The sequence below is a fragment of the Tetrao urogallus genome (assembly GCF_951394365.1).
Source record: "Tetrao urogallus genome assembly, chromosome: 19".
Lineage (NCBI taxonomy): Eukaryota > Metazoa > Chordata > Aves > Galliformes > Phasianidae > Tetrao > Tetrao urogallus.
Window position 1 is genome coordinate 8,458,036 of NC_136832.1, and position 25,317 is coordinate 8,483,352.

Here is a 25,317-nt window from a genome sequence, read left to right on the forward strand (position 1 = left end):
GAGGCAGTAAAGCACTGATGTTTATAGGACCTGCACAAAAACTGTGTTCTTGCACTCCCTCTACTGTTTCTATCACAGTGGCAAACTGGGAATGCTTCAAAAGCTGAATGTATTCCTTTGTTTAAGATACATGGATGCCTAAATAAAAAGGGGAGTAATTTAGGTTTTAGTATTTAGTAAAATAGGTTTCCTAGCAAAAGGACTTTCAAAACTAAAGCAGCTTTGAAAAAACTAAGGATAAACAGCTGTATCTACTTGGAAAACAAGATATTATGCATGATTCATGGGCATAGCTGGGCAGTCTTTAAATTAACACAGAGCTCTGCTTTGTTATAAATACTAACAAATTCCACAGGAGTTTTACATATTACTGTAATAGAAACTATAGTGTTGTTACTTATTATCATAATTGTTCAAACAATTTATTAACCAAGACTGCAGGGTTAGTATCCAAAATTTGGTCTTCATAAAATAGAAGCTGTGAGAAATACAGTACAAGTTTTAAAATGTTCTTTTTTTCTCTACATACATGGATGACATACTAACAATATCAGGAAAAAAAACAAGCCATCACATACAAGAACATTCAAAGTTGGTTCTAATATCTCATGTAACAACTTCTCTGGAGAGGACTTACCAAACCAGGTGATGACTGAAATTCTTAGTCAGCAGCAGCAAGGGGAACCCCTCGATCCAAGCTCTCTCAGAATGAGATTCCCCTGTAACACATGCTGTACTTTTCATTGTAACAGCACGACTAGTCTCTTTTTAGCCTTAATTTAACACTGCCATTTTTCAGTCACTAGACTAACACAGTTTGCATTATTTTAAGGGGATTTTCTCGTATTACAGCAAAATAATTTGCAAGTAACTATCTTCAATTCTTCAATGCAAGCAATTATAAGTCCATAACTGAAACATTGCAGCTATACTGAAGGCCATATTGACTGTTTTTCAGCATGATAAATTCAGTTTGTTTAGTTACAAAATGTGAAGTTTCTGCCTATTGAATATGAACTATAGGTTTCCAAAATGGCTTCTTTCTGCTGCAGGGAGTGGGAGCTGTTTGTCTGAAATACACTGCAGTGTTTCAATGCATTGTTAAAATAAATGGACTAGAACAATCTGTAATTTCTTAACTTAGTAAACCTTCAGCATTGTTTAATTTAAACATCTGTTACTCTGTCCAAATGTTGAATGAAAAATGTTAAGTGCCTGGATACAACCAAAGGTTAAAAAAAAGCAAGATTCTGTCATCTGCAGGTCTAAGAAACTGAAAATTAAAGCTTTAGCAAAATTATTTAATAAGCCATTTTATTTTTCCTTCTGTAGTGTGTGTGCTGAAGGCAGGGTTGTTTTTACAAGACTTTGGATTTCAGTGTTCTGAGGCATTTTTGCTACTGGCAAAAGACAGTCTTTTCCATGTTATTTTTACAATCATTCCTTTTCAGTTCATCTGACTTCAAACGTCTTTGAAGTCTTCTGCATTATTCTCCCATCCAAGCTCAAAAAACATACTTTGAAAATTACCAGGTAATAAAAAAATGGCTATGAAATACAAGCCAAGAGTTTTTTCCAAGGTAATAATCATGACAGTTAAGTTCTCGAATTACTAAACAACTGAGGATTTCTTAAATGAGATGTGATCTGTGTTTTTAATTTAAAAATTCTCCACGTAGATCAACAGCCACTGATGATGAGATCTTCAACAAAATCTTCCATTCTGTTTAAAAACTCCTGACAAAATGTACACGCTGTATTTGAAGGCCACCACTCAATCCAAGTGCTGGAGTCCAAAGGATATTGGAACCTAAAAAAAAAAAAAAAAAAAAAAAAAGGATCAACAATGCTCATATTTTAAAGTAAGATCTGGGGAGAAAACCATCAGATAGAAAAAGAAATACAATAAGAAATAGCTTGCTTTCTGTTCATAGCCCTATTTTAAATTTACACGGCTGAAAACACATCGGTTGACTGACTGCTGGTTGAACTGATGCTTAAAAAACAACACATCAGACACTATGTGAGATTTATGGCATACAGAAACTCGCCACCTGACAGCACAGCACATTCTGATGGAAGATTCTTACCTGAAACTGTAACCGATGTTTATCTTTAAGGCTTCTTTTCCCATGATCAAATATTGCATTCCAGGGCTCAGCTCAACATCAGTACAGGTCTTCTTTTTAACAAAGGTAATTTCGTTATTTTTTTGAGCAAAAGCCTGTCCTGAAGTAGAATTGAAAAATTGAGCAGTACATAAGAAGAATCTTTCTCATCACATTTGTATTAGGAAACACTAATGTGTCCTATGGCGTGGGACAGTGAGCTATTTGCCACTTACTGTATAACAGGAAAATTTGCTGATGTAAACATGTTTCCTGCAAATTATTGCTAAATGAAATAGAATGGTAAATAAACCTTGTACAGATTAAATAATTTTCTATTAATTAAAACCACTTACCAATTGATTAAACTCAAACAAAAAATGGGTGAAAAACAGCAGGAATATGTCCATCTTGTTTTATCTCTTAAGAGGTGATGAACTGATTACGGTTTAGGACTGTTAACAGCTATAATACAGAAAAACTTTCTAAAAACATCGTGCAAACACTGCCCTTCTTAGGACAAGAATGTTCAAAGTCTGTATTTGAGGCTAGGGTTTTTTACTCTCCTGAAATGAGTGGGTTTGACTCTTGATTTTTGTCATCTGCTTCAGCAATATCCACCAAACAGCACTTGCTCTAAGTGAAATAGTTACATGCAGTAGAAATGGGACACTCACCTCTTTTATACAAATCGAGAATAGTTGCAGAATACTTTACAAAGTAACCTTCTTCACTGCGAGATAAGATGTTCACTTTGTAAACTGCAAAACAACACAAAACAAAGGTTTTTTATTCCTTTTTCCTGCAGTACGTTTCAAATGTCGTACAGATGCTCAGGCAGAAGATACAGCATCCCTTTGTGTTAAATTCTGATAAAATTATGACTGCAGCTGTACACTGTTTGGCTCTTATCTGATGATCCACAACTTCTCCTAACCCCTAAGTCACACAGAATCATTTAGATTGGAAAAGACCTTCAAGATCATTAATTCCTACCATCAGCCTCACCCACCGCGTCCTGTCACTAACCCGTGTCTCCCAGTGTCATGTCCATGTCTCTTAAATATCTTAAATTTTAGCAAAAGCATGAGAAATAAGTAATAACAATTCAAATATTACCATATGCAATATCATTCTGGCATGCAGCTTCTCTCCTGGTATCAGCAGTTATCGACTGATCCAGTCTTTCTTGTACTTTGCTACACTCAGCTACATTGAGAGAGAAAATACAAACGGTTAAGGCAGTGTCATCAAGCATCCTCCCAAAAAACATCACGAGCTTCTACCTGATCCAGATAATCTACTGTAACTGACAAACACCGTAATGATGGCAGTGCATGGTGTAACAATAACTTTTTTGCTGTTGTTTATTTGTTTGGTTGGTTTTTTTAATGCAAGTAAGGTGTATCTTTACAGGACAGAGGATTTTTCTTTGTGGTTTAAAATGATTTTGTCCAAAGCATTAAACTGCACTTTCACACCAAATGAAATAGAAGAACATCTTTTAAAAAGTTTACCTTCCATGCATCTGCATTCATCTCCTTCACACAACCTCACAAGTTTTTCATTTCCATACGGGTTATAAAATACAGTGCATCTTTTATCTACAAGATCCAAAAAGATACAATAAATAAATATAGAGAAACCAGGAAAATAGCACTGAAATTCTGTGAGTCGGAAATTACCTGTGCTTAAAATAACAAGGATGAGAAAGCTGTGGAAGAAGGGAAAAATGTAGCCTTCAAAAAAGGTATAAAGAGCTAAAAAGCACAAGGGTGGAGACATGGAATACATACCAGGTGCATGATACTCATATACAGTGAATGTGCCAGGATTTAGCATTCCAACATGGAAAAGTTGACTTATTCGGAACCCAACACAGAGGAACTGATCAGCTGGCACCTATTTGAAAGACACATGAATGAAGAAGCTGTGAAAAGGAAATACAGAAAGAATTGAAGTTGTTCTTGCAGTTACGATAGAGGTAACATACAGAGTCTATCTGCAGAATAACATGCCCATCTTTTATCTCATAATCAGCTACCAACTGGTCGACTCCACTTGCAAGCTGTAGGGAAGAAAAACAGAAAAAAAAAATGGATAAAGTTTTCTAGATGACCTTGAAAATTTTTCAGTCAGTAGCTTTGACACAATTTTGAGACCTAAAAAGCTATTTTCCAATTGCCTCTTATGATGCTTATACTCTCATTTTTTTGCCTTTTTTTTTTTTTTAAAGGAAACTTTCCTTTTACACATTGCATGAAGACAACGAAGAGTTACAAAGCTAACTGTCTTTAAAGGGATACTTGTGTCCATTTCTAGCACCCCATTTAAATCCCATAACTCAGAGTGCCTTTGTCTTGCAGTAAAGGTGGACTGATGCTGCAGTGGAGATTCATCTCACAGATTTCAGGCACCTAACAGGTGTGAACACTAAGAGAATCCTCGACACACTTAGCAGATAAAACCCCTCCAGAGGTGGATTAACATCATCCTAACACAAATGGCAGCCAGTCTCTATTCACTTCTCTCTTTCCACTGATCACAGAGGGAGCCTGTATTACAAGCTTTAGTTAGATGTCTGGCTTCTGATCAGTAGAAGGAAGGTGATCTGAATCTACAGATTCTACACTTAGGTAGACTATTCTCATCAGCATTAGAAGTACTTTGCAGCAACGAAAATAGAATGAATATAATAGAATCTGCACTACTAGTTTAACAGAGAGAGATGAAGAATAGTAAGTATCACAGATGTCAGAAAAATCTCCAGCAGAAGGAAGATGTTCTTTGATACTTACAGTAGATAAGTCTTCTCTATTTGCTTCCAATCCACTAACCAAACTTATGTCCATCACTGCATGAGCAGATCCTGACTGTGGCTCCCTTGTGCTGGGCCTGTACCTAAAATATATTTAAAGTAAAATTACTTAAACACAACTGAAACTAAAAATAATCTTCAGCGTGCCACCTCAGAAATCTCAAGGAAAACTATCAACATTCATAACACCATCAGAAAGAAATATATTCAGGATGAATCATTTCAGATTTGTGAAAGTTCTCATACTTAAAGGAGTTTTTCTTAATACTTATTTTCCTGGAGCACTCAGATATCAATCAATGAAAACTATTTCCCAAAAGAATAATGACCTTTGTCTTGATTATTGCTTACACAAATGCATAGAGAAAAATGAAGAAAACAAGATCAGAAGACCAGATGTTATTATTAACAAGGGAGGATTAGCAGACAAATCATTTTAATCTCTCTTGGAAAAAGAAAAAAAGAAAAAAAAAGATTTGAATATAAATGTCACTTAATGCAATATGAAAACAATAACTAAGAAATAATATAAGAGCAGAAAGTCCTTATAACATTCTTAGAGAAATTTCATTATGTATACATACAGCCACAATATATTTCCTTGCACAACTCAAATCCCTTAAGAGATGGGAATTACTCCTTTGCAAATAGGAGTGCTGAATGTTCAGCAATCCAGGATGTTTGGAACCAGCACTGAATTTAAATGACACATTTAAAAACAAAACTTTGGCTCAATCACTGCAGAAATAATAACAAACTACCCAACTAACCCCCACCAGCTGTACTTACTTTGCACAAGCCTCCAAGCGCCCAAGTGGCTCACCATCTTCCCCTCTGTAACCTTTTAAATCAAGAAGAGTCAAAGAAGTGATTTGAAAACACTTCAGAAATAGCAACCCCAAATTCTTGTCAACTGTTCTCATAACTGAAACAGAGTTTTAAAAACTGCTTTGGTAGCTACTTCTCATGTGAACCCATTGTCCAGTCACAAACAAACAACACCAAAGTATTTTATAATGTGGGAAAAATGTCAGCTTTAATGCTTACTATGATTTATCATGTACTACAATTGTTAAAAGTGCTTCATAGCAAAAGCTCAGAATGCATTTGTACACCCTGTTGTACAAGTCTCAGTACCTCGCAGAATTTACCACAAACCACTCTCCTATTATATTTCTTTCTTCTGCTAGAATTTTATATTTCTCACTGCCTCAATTGTAATAGCACTTCTACAAATGAGTAAAAATGCAACAACATAAACACACTAAAAATATTTCCATTCACAAAAAGACAATAGATTCAAAAAGGGCAAAAAAGCTTCTAGCAATTTTTCCAGTGGAAGAATTCATTAATATCATTCCTAATAAGAAGCACATTGACAAACAAAACAAGCTTCCCCCACCTAAGCACTGACCCAATCAGCAATATTCAAAACCACATTAACTCTTTACCATCATCTCTCCTTGGAACAATCTTCAATTCAAAGTTACATGACTCTTCAGAAGTGCCCATTACATTATATACTGTCCTCACCTACAAACAAACAGATAGCACAGTACAGGAACAGCAAACAATGCTCAAATATGGCATACAAATGCTAACATTGACACGTCAGAGTTGGAGGATTATGAGACAAGTAAAACTACAACTCTGGCTTGGTGGTGTTTAGAAGACTAAAAGTACTGCATGAACAAGTCCTGATTGTTTTATGAATGTAAACACTAGCCCACACACTGTCCTACATCAGCTCAGTACAAAACGGCCAAAATCACATCCATCCTTTCAGTGTAAAAGTAAGGGCAACAAGAGGAATAGCTTATGAAAAGCTGCATGTTCTTTCTCAGCAGTCATGTTAACAAACAGGAGATACCAATAAGAAACGGGTTGCATGCTTACATTTATTGTAGCTATGCCAGTGCTGCTGCCTGTGCTTATGTATATGTCATCATCCAAAGGTACCTAAGGGATTGGTGTTAAACATAAATAGTTTTAATAGTAAAGAAGATAACTGAAGCCAGATGAACTGCTTGTCTTTTCTATATTCAGATACAAATTAAGGCCACAAACAGCTTCTACAAAAAAAAAAAAAAAAAAAAAAAAAAACACACCACCAAAAAACACAACAACACAACTTGAGAGGAACAAGCAGAGATGAGTTATACAGTAAAAAAACCACACTAAATGATTAAATGTAGCAGATAAGCAAATTCCTTGAACACTTTCTATGTCATATTAATACCAGTTTATCAATGGATTAAGCTAATTTGGCAGTGCTTTTAAAGTTCATAGAACTACTTAAATTAAACAGAATTCTGCTTTGGCTTTTCAGAAGAGATGCCATTCACTCACTGTCACGGTTCTTCCCACAAAATTATCTTCTGTCAGTTTAAATAGATGCAGGTCTCCATGATTTTTGTATGCAACCTTAACACCCATGTCCAGATGAAGCCGTTTGACAAGAAGGGAATATTCAGTCAAGGCCTCAAGAGCATTAACAGTATCCTGTCAGCAAATGATTTTAAAGATTTACTTACAGAAACATAAAACTAAAAAAAATTGTTACAAAGCAATTCATTTTCTGCAACTTAAACAGGATGACACTTGTTGGTAACCATTACCTGCTGCAGAGCTCATGCAGCATGGCAGCACACTCCAGACAGAGCTAAGCTATCTCACAGCTATTCTCACAGGCATAATTGTGCAACTTAAACAAACAAATGCAAGCACTAAAGAAAAGACAAGCAAACAGTAAATAGCAAACACCTGTCATATTCTCTCTGCAATTTGTTCTTTCTCCCTTATAATTTGAAAAGATCAGGAGCCTTGTATGAACTGGAATGTTCTACATAGTATGATCACTACAGGCTTCCTGGAGAGGTGGTTGATGGCCCGTATTTGTCAGTGTTCAAGAGGCATTCAGCACCTGAAGTTCTCTGGCAGCTGGACTCAAAGCTCTGTATGAGTCCTTTCCAACTGAACTATTCCACTCTATTCTAATACAGTTTTTGCACAGAAAACAAAACTGCAAACCCTCTTACATTGCATACCTCATTTTTTGGGGAAAAAAGAACAAACATGTCACAAAATGAAATATTCTGTTTTATAACTGACTCTGATTTATAACAGCCTTCTGGTATGACTCCTTTCGTTCAGCTTATCTCAAGTCAGTGGAATCAGCTTGCAAATTTCTGTTTATAATGAACTTCACAAAAATATGTATTTCCAAGAGACAAAGAAAACCATGGCATGAGAGCTGTTCAATGCTTGTGCCATGTACAGGACATTGTCAAGCAGGGTCATCTAATGATAGCATCCTCTTAAGGTTTCTCAGACTGTGGCACTTGAGGAATGGGAACAAAGTATTTACAAGCTCACCTGAGTTGAGTAAAATCCTCCACCGTATCTTTGTTCTTCAGACAACCACTTGATGATCGGATTAGCATAGCTCTTGTCTCCTCTTAACAAAGCAGTAAGCAATGCATATGCTGTAGTTTCAACCATTTGTGCAGTAACAGAACTGGGAGCATGTAGGTCTGGTGTTTTAAAACCATCTTTCCAAAAACGATAGATAGGAGGGTCACCTACACAAGTACAGAAAAAGGTTTCAAGTTGTCTATGCAGCTCAAGAGGAAAAGGAGGCACCCTGCATATATAAGAGATGAAGATAAATGACATTTATTCTAGAAGCTGATGATCAGAACAATCTACTTGGGGATCAAGCCTGATGCACAGTTTGAGAGAATTTAATAAGCAATACCTATGACAGATGCTTCCCTCTTCAGAGCAGAGAACAACAATCTTGCAGCCTGATGATTCAAATCCACAAGAGCTAAAGCATATGAAATTATTGCCATCGTAAAGGGGCTTTGAGCAGCCTGTGTGTTTTTCAACAAATAATCTCCTGCCTTGTTTTTAGCATCATGGATTTTCTGAAAAAATAAACAGACTACAGCTTACATGTATAAGACATTTATGTATGTGTGTGTATATGTATATACTTTACATATACAATGCATATTTAGATACACCGATTACACACATCTATCAAGACAATATAGGATTGCATAGTATTTTCTACAGTTTACCATAAAGTGATCTAGAATTTCATTGTTGTTCTTTAACCAATTTTGAAAGCAACTAAATCTTAACCTCTGTCACTGTAAAAAATCCTGCTGATTTCTTTGAACAAATGTTAAAGAAAATAGAGAAATCAGAATCCCAGAACATGACTGCAGGCAGAAATAAAAATGTTATTTACCTGAGTAGGGCACATTTTAATTGATTTTTCAATTCCAATAACAGAAAATGCTGTGAGATACAAAGATTTTTCTTTAGCTTCTCTGGGTAACGTACCCTAGAAAATAAAATATCTAAATATAATTAAATAGAAGTATCAGTTAATTTCAATAATTACAACTTTTTATGTTTTAAGAGAGGAAAGAAATAGGAATTCCTGTAGGAAATATCAATTTGATTTTACCTGAAAATATGTGGAGTCTTTTGTAGCTAAGAGCACATTAGTAAAAGAGACAAAAACATATTTGTCCTCAAGCCAGGTCTATAATTTTGTAAAATCAAGCTACACATTTATTTTTTCTAAACATTAAGAATTGTCACACAGCTACTTTTAGTGGGAGGACAGGAAAACTTGTAATGTTGTGCTGTTCTTTAAATTAGTTACAAAGAGGTAAAATTGGCAGAATTCTCCCAACTAGATTTCTGGTGAAATGCAGCCTGGAAAATCTTGCACTTTCTGTAACTTCAGTTCTTGCTCTGCACACACAGTAAACATTGCAGTTTTCATACCTGTAGTTTCACTGGTTGATAATCTGAAAATTCACTGAATGAACCATCTGGCATTTGGCAGTTGTCAATGAACCACAGAAGTGTATTACAAACAGAAATTTGATCAAGATTTACATATTGATTCACTTGTCCAAGAATCCTTAAAGCAAAAGCTGTCAACCTGACAAAGAAATCAAATACATTATTTTTTGTTTTTCATTCATATTTCATATTTGATGAATATTTCATATTTTTCATTTGCAGATGCTCTCAAATTGCTGGAGATTAGACAGATTTGCATTGTTTATGATTCAGGTATGTAATGCACTCCCACAGTTCAAAGAGATATTGGAGAGTAATTTTAAATTTGATAAGTGGGCCATAATTAGTGGTAAATAATGTTATAATAGGGATCAAATACCATGCTTCAGGATACGAACTCACTATGATGCTACATGTCCTACTTGTAAATATCACCCTTTAAAAAATGAGCTATAGTATGAAAGCAAAGGACTGACTCAAACCTCTTCCATTCATGCAAATCCAAAGACTTCCAACTCACCATGTGCTAGCTTGCCCGTTCTTCCACATGCTGTATGAGAAGTCAGAATTTCTGAATGACAAGATGCTTACAATTCCTAAGGGATATATTAGGCAGAAAGAAAGTTACAAAAAGAGACATTAAGGTTACATCTGCTCACTCAGATACATTATCTTTCTTATTCAGCAAAGTCCATGAAGATCTACAAATCTGAAGCAAGAGAAGTTATATTTTTCTACCTTCTTTCATCTTCCTCCTCATTTGAGTTCTTGAAGTTAAGGTTTCAGGACCCAGTACATGCCAGTTGTTTGATGCTTCCAAGTAGTGAAACACATAAAATATTGGGGCAATACTCATGAGCTCTGCCTCTGCACTGCCCTTCGGCAGACTCGTAAGAGTACTGAGACCTTCAGGACTGAGGATTGTGGCAATTACTTCACCCAAAAGATGTCCTGTGGAAAGAATAATAACAAAACTGACTTAAATGAATGATCAGGAAAGTGAATCCAAGGACAGAATCTGACTGACTTATAAGCAATCATTTTTTATTAAGTGATCTGCAAAGCCTTTTCTAGAAAGATAAAAAAAAGCAAAAAACTAAGAATAAATGCATGCAAATTTAAAGGGAGTTTAAGTTTATGGAGTAATAGTATATCAAAAGCTTCAATACAATTTACCTTTTACACTGACACTTCTATCAATTTTTGTTTTAGGGACCAGGTTTAGTGGAATTTTATAACGAAATTCTTGTCGTCTCTTGATTGAACCTACAAAGGAAGATGCACATATAACACAGCAAAATCTAAATCAGTAGAGAATTAAGATAAAACATTTGGATTTAAATGTTTCAACTGTCTAAGATAGCAGCAAAAATAAATGACATGAAAAGTAGAAATATGCATGCATACAGTATCATCTGTTGAAAAAGAACAGATGCAAACACTGTAATTGTACTTTTGTCTTTACTGTTAGGAGGAAATATCTTTGAGTTCATAAGTCAGCTGTGATCAAACGAGTACATTCCATCTTTAGTACTAACATACCTGTTGATCAGCTTTCAAGCACACAAAGAAAAAAGTATCATTACATCATATTTTTAAAAATACATAATGGTTTATTTCTCAAGAATGTATTTTTTCAAAGGCTAGATATTTAGAGCTGGATTTGTAAGCCAATGGGAGGACAAGACATCCTTGGACTCGTCCCACAAAGAATATGTCAGAACAGAGAAGTGCCAATCTTTTCATATCACAAAAAACTTGAGCATCGTAACTGCATGAATCCAGAAAATGAGAAAGTAAAGAAAATATATACAGATGCATAGAATCAATTTTCATACCATAAACACCTTGTGGATCCAAAGTGACACCCGCGTGAAGTTCTTTTTTAATGCCTTCTGGCTGTAAGCATTAGGAGGAAAGAAGCAGAGAACAGTAACACTGTTACACACAAATACATTAGTTGCCTTCTGCATCCTTCTGTAGAGCTGAGTTCTACTTGACTGTTCCACAATATATTTAAGTTAATGATCTGTTTCCCAAAAGTATTCGAGAAGGTTTAACAAAAGATTTAAATGAAAGCTCAGGAAAGTGTAAGATCCCCCTCCAAAAAATATCTTTCAGTGAAATAGGATTAAGCATTTGAAAATCAGAACCAAGCAGTTTAGAATTTCACGCTCTCCTCGCTTATGCAATTGGATACACATGTATATTTCTGACAGTCTTCACATGCAAGGTATAAAATGCACACAAATACCCTGCTATGCATTTTTCCACTGCGTACACCTCAATTAATTCTATGATATCACATGATATTTGGGAGTAAAATAACATTAACATAAAGCAATATTCATATATTGATTTCATATATTTTGTTCTTTTTGTAATCGAATCAATATGAAAATCAGAAATAATCATTTTTCTCTCACCTTTACACGCAATGTTTTAACCACAGTTTCACTGCTCCCAGTTGTCAGCAGTGTGAAGTTGATGGTGTGAAGCCCTAATTCCAAAGGAAGAATCCTGAACGTAATTGGTGCTGAGGAACCAGCACCCAGATTCTTCAAATCACAATTGTGCATCCTTGTTCCAGAAGTTGCAGAATCTCCAGAAGAACAGATTCCATCTCCAGCTGCTATTTTAACACAGAACTGAAACATTGAAAGATTTTAAATATTCATCTTCACAACAGGCAAACTACCAGAGAAATACTGAAGACACTGAACTATCATACTGAGCATTCTATTACTGTAATACTCTATTTCTGTCTACAATGAACAAATATTACTGGTGTTAATTGCAGAATTGCTGCTTTTTGCACTAGAGACACATTAACAAATGTTCCTTAGCAATGTCTGGGGATCACAGACATCTTTACATACTTTTCAATAATCTTGCATCTCACTTTAAATGTACTTCATTAAAAGAAGCTCTTTTGCATCAAGTCCCTGGACAAAATAACCTGCTAGCTCTGGAGCACATTATTCCAAAAATCCCATCACATACTTGATATCTTATCCCAACATTTGGAGTAGAAAGATTGTATTTCAACTTTTATGGGACAAATTTGCTACACAAATCCATGACAACATCATAGTCAGTGAAATGGCTGGAAATGAACTGATTAACGTATGTTACTGTTACATAGTATAGCAGAGCATACTTAACTCTTCCTGAAGGACTACATAAACCTGATCAAGAGATCTGTTTATAATAGGTACTCATAGAGGAAGTGCTTTTTTTTCAGTTTATTTGTTAATATTTCAATAAAATTCAGGAAGACAAATTACCTTAATTTCAGAAGCTCTGTGGTTATAAACAGATCCTTTTAATTCAATTTGTTCTCCTCGCACCACAGAATAAGGAACATGAATGCTAAGGAAGATGTCTTTCACAACTTGCACTTCCAGTGGTGCAGCAACACATATACCTAACAAAATGAAACACATAAAATCACGCTACTTGTCTTCCCTTCTGATAAACCATTCTTGCCACCTTTACTGATGATTTATCATTTTTAAAAATGCACTTTGAAATAGCCCTGTTTTTTTCCAAAGCTGTTGCTTCCTGTTCTTCACATATACTTTCTTTTACATACTCACTTTCAAGTGCATTTCTTTCATATGCTTGCTGACATCGTAGTCCTTTTGCTCCTTCTATTTGTTCCCAAAACTAAAAGAAACTCTTCTGTTTAAACTACCATATCTAATGGAAAATCCATCTCTTTCTCTCCTCAGGTTCCCAAGATATTGACAGCAGGTCACAGCACAGGTGTGCTATGGAGGAGTCACTCATTATTTGTGATGTTTTAATATTCTTTCTCAATTCTTTATTATGGGCCTCCATCAAATACAAGTCGTTAGGCTGGACCACCTTTCTCTTGCACTGCCATTTTTACCCTCATAGCAGGAAATGAAGTAATTTCATTTCCCTAAAATATGTATTTTTATGTTGTCTTTTCCTCTTTTATAACCAGAAAATGAACGTTTGAGAATATGCATGGGAACTAAACTGAGAGGTTTTACAAAATCCAGACTGAAAAATTACCTAATTCTTTGGCTACAACTTAATTGGGTTGCAGTACCTACCTTTATCAGAAATGCCAACACCTTGCACCTCCCAGGTAGTCAGCGAATCAGGCAGAGTGACAGACAAAGTCTTTGACCTGTGTTTGGAAGTGTTTTTCTTTACAGTCAGCACATTCATACATTAACTATTCGCTAACACCAACAGCTGATCAACATAAAAACAGCAGGTGCACAGAAGAACTGCAGTGTCTGAGGCAAGACGAGAGCACTGGGAACTGAAAGTCTGGGTTTCGTTTGAATAAGCTTGTTTTTAGCTGACTTCATGGAAGCTGGTGTTTAGCAAGGTAAAAAGTGAACAGAAAAGGGACTCAATCTGGGTGCCAGACAGCACCTCCTGCATGTAGAACATGACAGGAAGAGTGTGCCTACACAATACTGCATCCTAGCACACACTGTGACTGTGTGTAAAGTTACACAGGTTATCTCAAGTTAGCATTTACTTTATAGAAAGTAACCTGATGATGTTAGTAATTTCCTTGAGAAAAGAAGTACCGTGGAGAAACTTGATGAACTTCCCATAACCAGCTTTCAGGAAAATAGCTTCGAACTTCTGTCTCATCTAGTTCCAAGAGAGCCTCAAATTCTGTAGAAGATGAGTAAATCAAGAGAAAAATAAACAACCAAAAAACGCTTGACAAAGGCCTTCCACTAAAGGCATGAAAATCATTATATCTTCCTTTTGTGATACTGTATTCTATAAGCCTATTTGCCTCAGGTTAGTCCTGATACAAAAAAAAGTACCTGAATACCCAAATCAAGAGCCTGTTTATTCCAGTTCATCTATTTATACATATGGACAGCCATTCAGTATCTGGACAGATTAACCTGTTAACAAGCAATTATAGGGAGAGAACAGGAGACACAAGACATTTCACATTCCCACTGATCATTCCTGAGATGTTACCTACTGGCTGTTTTAGGCCTAGGCAAAGGATTCCAAGTTAAGCATTCAAACTAACATTCTCTTCACACGATCAACACATTTTTGCTTGTTCTAAACATGGATGAATAGAATATAGCTCTCCAGCAGTTCTATCAGAACAAAGAACTGCTCTGTAGGGGTAACAAGTCAAAGTCTATGGAGACTGGCACAATTCCTTCTGAAAAAATCCCAAGAGGTAATCAGAGAGGGTGAACAGATTAACTAAGTTGTCACCTCTACATTTATTCACACTCTAGTAGAGTCTAGAGTGTCTCTACATGTCCACACAAGAGTCTTAAAACTTACGAGAGTCTAAAGAGTCTAAAACTTACGTTTTCTTGCCAATATTAGGAGCTTATTAGGCTCTTCTTCCCGCAGTCTGTTTGCAAATTCACAGCAATTTATGAATGCTGAAATGCACTTTGGATGACTCTGAATTCGCCGGGCTCTGTCACTGCAAGTCTCACTTACTGGATATACTTTTACTCCATGCATACAGCATTTTCGAATTTCTAGATGTTTATATTTGGATGCTGAAATAGCAATAAAACAATTCCCTTCCTTAATATAAAGTTTTAATTTTCACATGCATTTTAATTAGCCACGCAACTCTTACTTCTAAAATTTGCTGAGTCTCTCTGGAGGTACAGATCTGAGGAGGAACACGAACACGTATTTTTTAAAATGCACTTAGTCACAATTCTGAATTAGAGGAGTTTTAGTACAGTAAGATTTAAAAGACAAAAGCTGTTCTATCAGCCTTGGTCACTGGCAGCAGGTGGCTGCTGTGTGGTACAACTGTGTGTTTCCAAGATCTGCCTTTCCAGAAAATAAAAAAAACAATCCTACATATATGCTACATTCTCAGTGTGTACCAAATTCTGCTGATTTTAAACCGAGCAGATGTATAAGAGGCTTTATAAATGGGGTCCTATTAAATGCCATCTTCCATCTTTGTCAGTCTCTCCATTACATTACACAAATAACAGTAATTTAAACTATTACACAAACACTCATTTTCTTGATGTGTAAAGGGCATGGCCCTTTTGTCAAAAAATATCTTTTAAAGAACTTTGTGAACACCTTCTTTAAGTACTCGCTCCTCAAAGTCAGACCGTTTGGTTCTTATAACTTCATTGCACTTTCCACCTGTTTAAAAAAAAAAAATCAAGTAAGTACAAAACACAGGACCTCTTTGATAATAACACAGACCACTTAAAAAGATACCCATAAAGTCACATTCCAGATTTGGGAGACATTTTAAATTTATTGCATTTTCTTAAAAATAAGTCAATTGCAATAACCAACCCACAAACCATAGTGCTTTTCTACCTGAAAACTCCATTTTGTATTACATACATTCCTATGAAGTATTTTTTAAGTTCCAGTGTACTCTGAGTCTCAAGAGAATATTTCAGGAGAGAAAATCCATAATTTCACATTTAAAACCAGGGAATATACCTGCTTCATTCGAATCATCAGCATTTGCATTAGTTAAAAATGTAAGGCCAGCCATTCGGAACACATCAACATTGTTTTGTCCTCCTCCAGCACCACATCCAAGGTCACTCTTTTCCAATTTCAGCATTATCTGAGGAATAAATGCATTAGCATCTAACTAAAATGTGGAACAGATTATATATTTCATATGATAAATGAGAGAATTAGACATGCAGAAAGGCAACCTTAGTCTGGAAAATGTCTTCACAACACCCTGAAGCTTACCATTTAAAAAAATTGGACTAATTCAACCACCAGAACCAACACAGTCATGCTTCTGTGGCACACATCTGAGCTAATAAGTCATTAGAATCAAGGCAGAGGTGTATTTATAACAGTTCTGATACTCAATCTAGCTTGTTTAAAACTTTTAGAAATATTCTCCTATTAAACTCCTTTGTATTTTGTATCTGACTGTTTCAAGGTGTCAAAGAACTGCTATATTGCACAACAGGAATGGAATTTTTTTCAGTGATATGTATGTTTACTTAACATATACATGTATTGAAAACTCTACAAGCACTGAAAACCTCTATAATCCAATGAACGTGACAGTAACTGCCATGACATTTTAAAAGTATGCCATAAAAAAATTAACCTGAAAAGATTATAGGAAGAAATAAAAAAGCAAATATAGACTTTGTGCCTCTATGAGCACAGGGCTCTCTGACACCACAGCCTATTTTTGACCAAGTCTGAAGGTTTCTGATGAGACCTTTCAGATCTGGTTTTAAAATCAAAATTTACTTTTACTGGAAATGAAGACATTGTAAATTACTTATTTTTATAATTTGGAACCGTCAGAATTAAACCCACAGATTTTATTCTAGGTTTCTCTTCTATTTTTAGGCTTATTGAAGGCATAAAATGTAACAGTGATTTGAATAGGAACCTAAAACAAACAGCAATTTATCTTTCTTTTTTTGGCTGCTACTTAACTTTTTCCATTGCTCTCTTTCCTCTTCCTGTTACTCCATATATTGCCTTGTCAACAGATGACAAAGCAACATAGGAATGGAGTTGTGTTTTCATGCTAAGTGATACAACTTCTGCTGGCTTATGTGTCTCTTTGCTCGATAGCAACTTAATCTATAAACAAGAAACAAATGTCAGTAATCTTCAAAATACATTGTTCAAAATCAATGCATCCAAAAGTTGACATTTCAACAGATCAGGAAGCGTTAAAGAAGTTGTGTAATACCAAGTTAAAATCTGATCATAAAATGAATGCAAACCCACAAATTTCAGTGCCTATTTTACTACTCACATCAAGACTACTCCCACACTTCTGTTCCACATTTAGCCAAACAGAATCAGCTACTAACTCAGCAGGTTCTTCTCCCACAATATAGTAAACAATAAGACGTGCTGAAGGAACCATTTCTTGAGTTATCTGTAAAGACAGATGCTCATATTCCAAATCTTTAATTCTCTTCTGAGTTCCGAAGCTGACTATCTTCCCTTTTGATGTGATCTGTAATAGAAAGATGATGGAGAACAAAAAAAGACAAATTTGAAGTTGAATGTCTCTCATGCATAATAGTTATTTTCATTTAGGTATAATCCAGCACACACAAAAATGCAGTTAGCACTAGTGTGTCTAGTTCAAGGGAAGGCAGCTCTCCCTCATTCTATAACAACAGCTGCTGTCTCTATGCATCTTTGTCTTCCTTTCCTTAGGTGATTCAGCTCACGAAATAGCTCTTGAGATTAGCACTACTACTTCTTAATTCCAGCCTATGTCAGACAAGAATTCATAATAATATAGCTTTAACATATAATTTAAACATGAATCTGGTAACAAGTTATTACCACAGGTCTGGCATTTTTAGAGAAGGCAGTGTGCATAATCTGAACAGCTGTGTGAGCAGCATGCATCCTCTGGTGATGATAGATCCTGACTGTCAAAGTCCTTCACTTAGGATGATACATCCAGTCACAATTCAGTATTCCATGTGGAAACACCATGACTTACCAAATAGCTGTAGTGATGTATATTGTGAATGTATCGACTTCGTGGGTATATGTTAATACTTATGAAATCCCCTACATTCAGTATTTTGTGGTTTGAAGCCCAGTCGATATAAAGATAACTTTGACTTAATGATGAATAAACTCTTGCTTCATAGGTTTTGGTTGCTTGGTTTTCATCTGAAAGGTGTGGATCAGCAGTTCTTACCTGAAAAGATAATTAAAAGTCCACAAAATTTTGTAGCAGAGAAGGAAATAAGACCTGTGTGTCCTGACTTCTGAATAGTTTAAGTAGCAAGCTACGCTTCAGAAAATAAGCACAATATTAAAAGCATTTTGTAATATACTGTTCAGAGAGACTAATAAAATAAGCCATCTAAAGGCTTTCATGTTTTAATAAAAATATTTATAAACACAAAATCAAATAGAAATTGTACTATAGAAGCACATACGAAAGTAGAGCAGAAAATGTCAATAATACGCCTCTCCATAACAAAAGCAGCACTCAGAGATTAGTTCGCATAATTCACTTATTAAATAAAACATCTGAGTACTATGAAATAACTACGTGATTAACTGGGATGTTTTGCTTCAGAATTATGTCAAACACAATTAAATATAGAAGTAATGTTTTATTATAGCATTTAGGTTTCATAACTGACTATTGGGAACAATGTCTAAGTTTGTAAACTACCTGTTGAGAGCAAAATCTTACCACGTGCTGAACACTGGAAAAAACACACAGTTTAACAGTCTAGGAAACAAATTAATGGAAGAACTTAACTCACTTGAAACTCCAGTAGGTTGCTATCTGGTGGGATGTTAACAACAAACAAAGCAGTTCCATCATTTATGCTTGTTTCTCTTCTCCCAGATTCTGAACCCTCTGAAATCAACTCTGTCTCATCCATCTGTTGACTAAAGGATTTTGCAGTGATAATTAGAGGGATGTTTCCAACAAAGTGATCCACTGTATCCTTCACCTGCACCTGTTCATCAGAAAATATTTCTTTCAAGAATGACATTTTTCAAGCAGAAAACAAGGGGTTAACCTTCTACAACAGCAAATTTAAAAAGTGTCAACAGGCAATGGAAATCAGAAGCGTGTTAAGATCTACAGTAATATTCACAAAAAATAATAAGACTGTAACACGATGGGTTTTATGTTGTAATGAGCAGTAATACTTCCTTTAACCAACCTTAATGAAGAATGGAAGTCCAGGCTTTATGAAGAGTGGAGTAGCAATCAAACTCAGTGTGTAAGGAGATACAGCATATTTGACTCCAGAAAATTCCACTTCACCGCTGAGGCCACCTAACAAAATGTTATGCCTGTCTTAATAATTGCATCCTAGGGCTACTAATTTCAATTGAAACCAGTCAGAAAGCAACTCACCCATAGACTCTGCTACTGATGCTGCAATGTATAAATATGACCCATCCAATTCTTCCAGGCTTTGAAATCCTAAAGAACTCACTGCTTTCTTACTGTTAAAATTGATCTCGGCAACTCCATTTCTAATCTTGAAATAAAATGAAAATTATTCATTTACAGTGAATAACTTAAAATAATAGATAGGTAAATTATACCTAAATTCTATTTTCAGCATGTTTCTGTTCACTATTTTCAAAGAAAATCAAAGGTGGACATTTTTAAAGAAATCAACAAGAAAGAATTCTTTCTTCCTTACAATTATAAATGATTAAAGAATCAATAGCACATGTTCCAAAATCTGCATGCAGGCCAAACACAGATTTCTCTCTCCTCATTTAGAAAAGACAGTGGCATTTACAATTCTTCAATGACTAAATCAAAAAGACCAAACTAAATGAGAAAGGGAGAAACAGTCTCTGATTGTGAATTGCTATTACTGCGTTGGTCCTACATTTGATTTCTTTTGTTCTGTAGCAGACAGCAAAAAATGTACTTCACAGAAATTGCAACTCAAGTGAACAAATGAACCAGACTGCAGCTACACTGTTTGAGATGCTGCTTCTGACTTCTATTGCAAAGTATGTTTCTATGTGGCTGGTGAAGGATTAGAAAGGAAAATTTGACACTGAATAGCTGCCAGTGCAAACTAAGAGCTGGGACACGTTCTTCCCAGCCTCAGTAGAATTGGATCAGCACTGAATTAAGCAGGTGAAGTCTACACAATTTAGGCTTCCTTTTTCTTACCTTAGTTACAAGCATTGCACGAGGCATCATTCTTTTTTCAGTTCCTTCAATTATTCCAAAACGTAGAAAAACATCAGCCTTTGCAAGTCTTTTATTATAAAAGTAGCTGAGAATAAAACCCAATACATACATGTTTTTACCCAATGGCTGCAATAAAGCATGATTTTTAAGAAGAGTGATTTTTTAAGCAAGAAATGGAAAAGAAATGTCTACACTGAAAAATAATCACTTCCTAAGAGTTTTTAAATGGTTCACTTAATTCTGTAGCAGAGCTCAAAGGATTGTAATGATACGATTTCTAGGGAAAGAGGAAGCTTCTCAACACAAGAAAATTGTTCTTGAAGTAAAGAAGAAAAACACACCTTTTAGAAATCAAAGGCAAATTTCCTTACCTAGCTTTCACAGCAATCCTGAAGTTCTCAAACTTATCAGAACTAATGAAGTTATTTTCTGGCTCTATGACAATGGAAAAGCTTGGCATAGCTGAAAAAAGGAGTAGAAAATAAAGGCACTTTGAGTGTAAAAAACAATGACCAGAAGGTACTCAGAAAGATACCACTACACACACTGACAGCTGTCAGCTTCTCCACAGTGCAATGCAAGTTATAAAGCCTAAAGTTATTTGTTTCTGCCCTCTCCACATTTTGTATCAATGCAACCATGCCAAAACTACCAGCACACAGAAGAATAACTATTAATAGGGAAGTTGTATTCATACAATCTTGAGTTGATATTGCCACTTGGCACTATATTGCATCCTATAGCTGTTCAAGTAGGCTGTGCTACCTTAAGCATTTGTGAGTTTTGTTACTCTATACTGCATGGCTGCCATATTTAAATGTCATGGAGAAGGCACATAAAAATGAAGATTCACATTTCAGGCATGCCTTACCATATTCTTTTACTTCAAACTTTGCAACAGCTGAAGTTATGAAATTCTTCTTATACTTTGCTTCAATCTTCCAAATTCCATACCTACAAAAAATCAACAATCAGGCTGTATTTTTAAAATTAAAAAGTAGATACTGAAAATGAAAAAATTGCTACTTAACAAGAACTCATGTTAACAACCATGTAGAAAAACTTGGCACTGACTTTTTGCATGTGTACAATGCTTTTTTGAGAAGATTCTACTATTTATTTGAAACACAGTAATTGAGAAATATGCTCCAAAGGGTCACGCAGGCTTCTGCTAGGGTCCTTCTCTCTCCAACTACAGCACTGAGGCACAAATATAATTTACATTCAATAACTTATAGGAAACCAGTTCCTGTAATCTTTTGGGTTAATAATAGCAAAATAAGAACTATTCCATCTACTGTTAGCAGATACTCAGTTTCAAAAGGGATTCAAAATTATTTTGTATATGGGTTCAGATTATTGCTGACTTCCCAATGAATAATAAATTGGTCAGAAAACATTCTTTTCAAGCTAGCATGCCTCTGCCAACTCAGTGTATCTTCAGCACCCTCTCAAGACCAAAGGGAGAACTGTAAAGGCATGTATTTTGTGTGCTGCTCTTACTGGAAAAATGCTGGTTATTTGAATGTATGAAATGGCAGACAAAAAATCATGTGAAAGTCAACTAAAAAGGAGAATGCTTCGTCATAAATTCTCTGTCTACACCACTATACCACATCATGTGAAATGTCACAAGTTACCCAGTTGCAAGTTACACACACTCTGTGTATCAGCAGAGAACACTCTGACAGCCTCTAAGAAAAGGCAGAATTATGCTAAAGGTTCTCAAAGAACATTAAATATATTTACTTGGGATTAGGAGGAATCTTGAAGTCAGGAAAAGAAACTATTCCAGTAAAGTCATTTTCTTCTATGATATCCACTTTTACACCATCTGGATCCTTGAAATCACAACAGAAGAGAATGAGCAGAAATCATTCTGAGCAAAAGGAAAAATCTTAATTCAGTGACCTCAGAGGAAACCTGTGCACGACATCATGTTCTAGAAAGTTACTACAAGAACAATACCTATTTAGCTAAAAAATACAGTACAGGAGCTGCTGATAAGTTTTCTATCTTAAATGAAATAAACAATTGTATAAAAATCATGTTATCAAAATTCTCTCACAAACTGTCTCCCTAGATATTAAGGATAATTTGTGCTTTTTCTTTCCTCTGTTTGTAACAGTTTTACATCACAAAATTGAAAAAAATTTAAGAGTGCAAAGTCCTCTTTAGATCTTCTAAAAGATACCTGCAAAAACATTTACCTAACAGTTTTCTTGTATGCCCATAGCACCAATTTCCTATGTAACTAGGATTCTTATTCTTGTGAGCTACGACATATTGAAATTAAATGCAGTTACAACATACCACAACAGTCAGGACAGTCTCTCGCCGAGCTGGCTGCAGTTCTTCATTCAGAGAGTAAACCCTGACTTTCACTGTAAGATTCATTATAACAGATCTCAAAGTCATACCACTGTTGATATTAAAACAAAATAAAACAACAACAACAAAAACCCAACAAAACAAGCCCATCCAAACCTAAAACTTTTAACTTATTTCTTTATTAGAGTTTTGTCTTTAGTACTTATGGAATGTGCTTGATCTTTGGTCAGCATGCTGCCCAGACAATATTTATTCGTGCTAGCAATGAAAGATCCTGCACCAATACTTTTCCATATTGAATCATCACAGTCAAAATAATTCTTACCATTAAAATCACGGCATATCATTTCTGCAGTAAAACCAAGGATTCATGCACCACTATTTCTACACAAACATGTGTATTTTCAGTATGTTCTCAGGACAATTGAGAGGTGAGGACCCAGAGAAGAGGATATGGTGAGAAATTATTAATTTTTACCATATGATCAAATATATTTCAAAGTATTATTCTGCTGATTAAAAAATTAAATAGTAGCTGATGGCAATACAACAACTCTTATCATATGAGATCATATGAGCCAAGAGTTTAAGGACATTTATATCTGAATTCCTTGGCAATCTGTAAATGGCTTATAAAATACAAATAATAATAGCAGCCAGGAGAAATGAGCATTATTTACCTGACTGATCTGGAGTATAAATTGGTTTGTCTGTGTGAATAAAAAGGAATCCATTCTCATAGGAAACAGGGATTTTTTTTAAACCGGTAAAATGCGGAGAAACAGCTTCCAAATACACATACTTGACTGAGTCCTCTGGGCCTGCTAGATCTGTTGGCTGAAGCTGAGAGAGAACAGTTAAAGAATATTATTATATTTTTCAGGTAGATTTTCTGCACTATTTCTTGTCAAGAGGTGGGATGAATTTGGATGAACAGGGAAGCAGAGTGAGAAGCAGCTCCTGGGAGGCGTCACCTCGAGTTACACCTCCCTGGTGATCACAGTTCAGCAAAAATCTGTTGTCAGCTTTCAGTAAAACCTGCTGAGCTTCCTGCTCCCTGGGCCTCAGGTCATCAAGGTTTATGGTTACATCTCAGTTCCTTTAGAGCTTATCAGTGCCAAACAAGATGAAACTTTGTTATATTTTGGTTTACTCTGAATGCTCAGATGAGGCATCTTGTCCGTACCAAACACGTCTCCATTCCTTCCTCTTTATATTTTTAATGTTACTGAATCTGATAATGTTTCTGAAATAATTTGATTAAATTATTTAACTTCGATTTCATTCCTCTGCACTAACTTTATCCAATATAATTTCAATTTCAGACAAACTAAAATAAAAGAAAGTACACAAAGCAATTTGAGGAATGAGGGCCGTAGGCTTCCCCTCCCATTTTAAGCAACCGTAAACTCAGTACAGTCTTTTCTTAAGACTTCCAACTAAATGCAACAATAAAAACATGCCAAGAAAAGTCAGAATTCCTTACTGTTACAGTTACAGAATTTTGGAAGTTGTTGTCTGGATTTAAATAAATGTGGCCAGAAGAATAAGCAACAAGCTTATCTGGAAAGCTTCTTAAGGCAAGATTGACTGCAAATTCATTTTCATAGCCAAAAGCTTGAACTACAACTTTCTCAGATGTCCCAACTCGAAAGACTCTTGGTGCTGTAAGGACGTATCTGCATATGAAATGTAAAAAAAAATAAAAGGGTAATGAAGCTATACTTTCATGTTTCTTACTTTCATTTGCAATTCACTTACGTAGACACTGCCAAAACCAACCCAAATGAACCCTTAAAATGTTAATGCTCCAAACAGTACACTTGTGTAGTTTTCCCACCAGCACAGCTCTTACTGGAATAAATGGGGCAATTTACAGTAAAGGCAAATGTGAGCAAACTTCTGTAGGATTACTCTAATTTCTTCAGTGCTTTATAAATTGAAGTATGCATTACTCCACAAACCAGGCTTTAATACATGAATACACAGTCTATCTCAAATATATATGAAGTGCTGTTGAACAATAAACATTCATCTTTTTCTGAAACACCGAGAGCACTATGATTGATTCCTTTCTTACACACCACTGTCAACAGAAGAACCAAAAGCGCTGCTGAATACAACCACAAAACAGACATTTAAAGAAGAGCTTTCCTCCAACCTGCAGCATAATATCCGTCTTCAGGCACTACAGAGAATCTAGTGAGCACAGGCTTCACTTTTTTCCATATTTATCTTGTCATCATGTTAAGAATTCATTGCAGGTAAGAAGTTGACTCTACGTCTTTTGCTGACAGCAAATAGAGCAATTAGAGATGCATCAACCCTTTTTCTAGTGTTAGCATAAATCAGTGAGCTTTGCTGTGAGAACATGTTTATTTGGATAGTCTCTGTTGTAGTGCCTCTACTGAAATTCTGCACCTATTCACCTAATACAGCTGACAGCAATCAAGTAACATTTCCAGTAAACACTGCATTTGTTTTACTTACGTTTTTTCTTGGCTAAAAGCTGTTCCAGAAAATACTAAAAGAAAAAAATATATTAAAATAGCCAT

The 25,317-nt window shown here is 35.4% G+C and overlaps 1 protein-coding gene across 1 annotated transcript; it reads right to left on the reverse strand.

Annotated features, from left to right (window-relative positions):
- Positions 1-1,680: 1,680 nt before the first annotated feature.
- Positions 1,681-25,317, reverse strand: C5 (complement C5; the record flags this gene model as incomplete). Its single annotated transcript, XM_079544916.1, has 41 exons — positions 1,681-1,810; positions 2,091-2,229; positions 2,786-2,869; positions 3,228-3,317; positions 3,626-3,712; positions 3,905-4,010; positions 4,102-4,176; positions 4,907-5,009; positions 5,716-5,767; positions 6,378-6,459; positions 6,823-6,885; positions 7,276-7,428; positions 8,302-8,507; positions 8,684-8,855; positions 9,185-9,280; positions 9,733-9,892; positions 10,274-10,349; positions 10,492-10,704; positions 10,930-11,019; positions 11,592-11,652; positions 12,180-12,401; positions 13,041-13,180; positions 13,839-13,915; positions 14,331-14,421; positions 15,093-15,293; positions 15,844-15,909; positions 16,222-16,351; positions 17,200-17,349; positions 17,528-17,734; positions 18,236-18,439; positions 19,020-19,220; positions 19,431-19,546; positions 19,628-19,754; positions 20,411-20,516; positions 20,803-20,893; positions 21,303-21,385; positions 22,181-22,272; positions 22,745-22,815; positions 23,443-23,605; positions 24,249-24,441; positions 25,253-25,317. 41 exons carry the CDS (start codon positions 25,315-25,317, stop codon positions 1,681-1,683), a joined length of 5,034 nt encoding a protein of 1,677 aa, XP_079401042.1.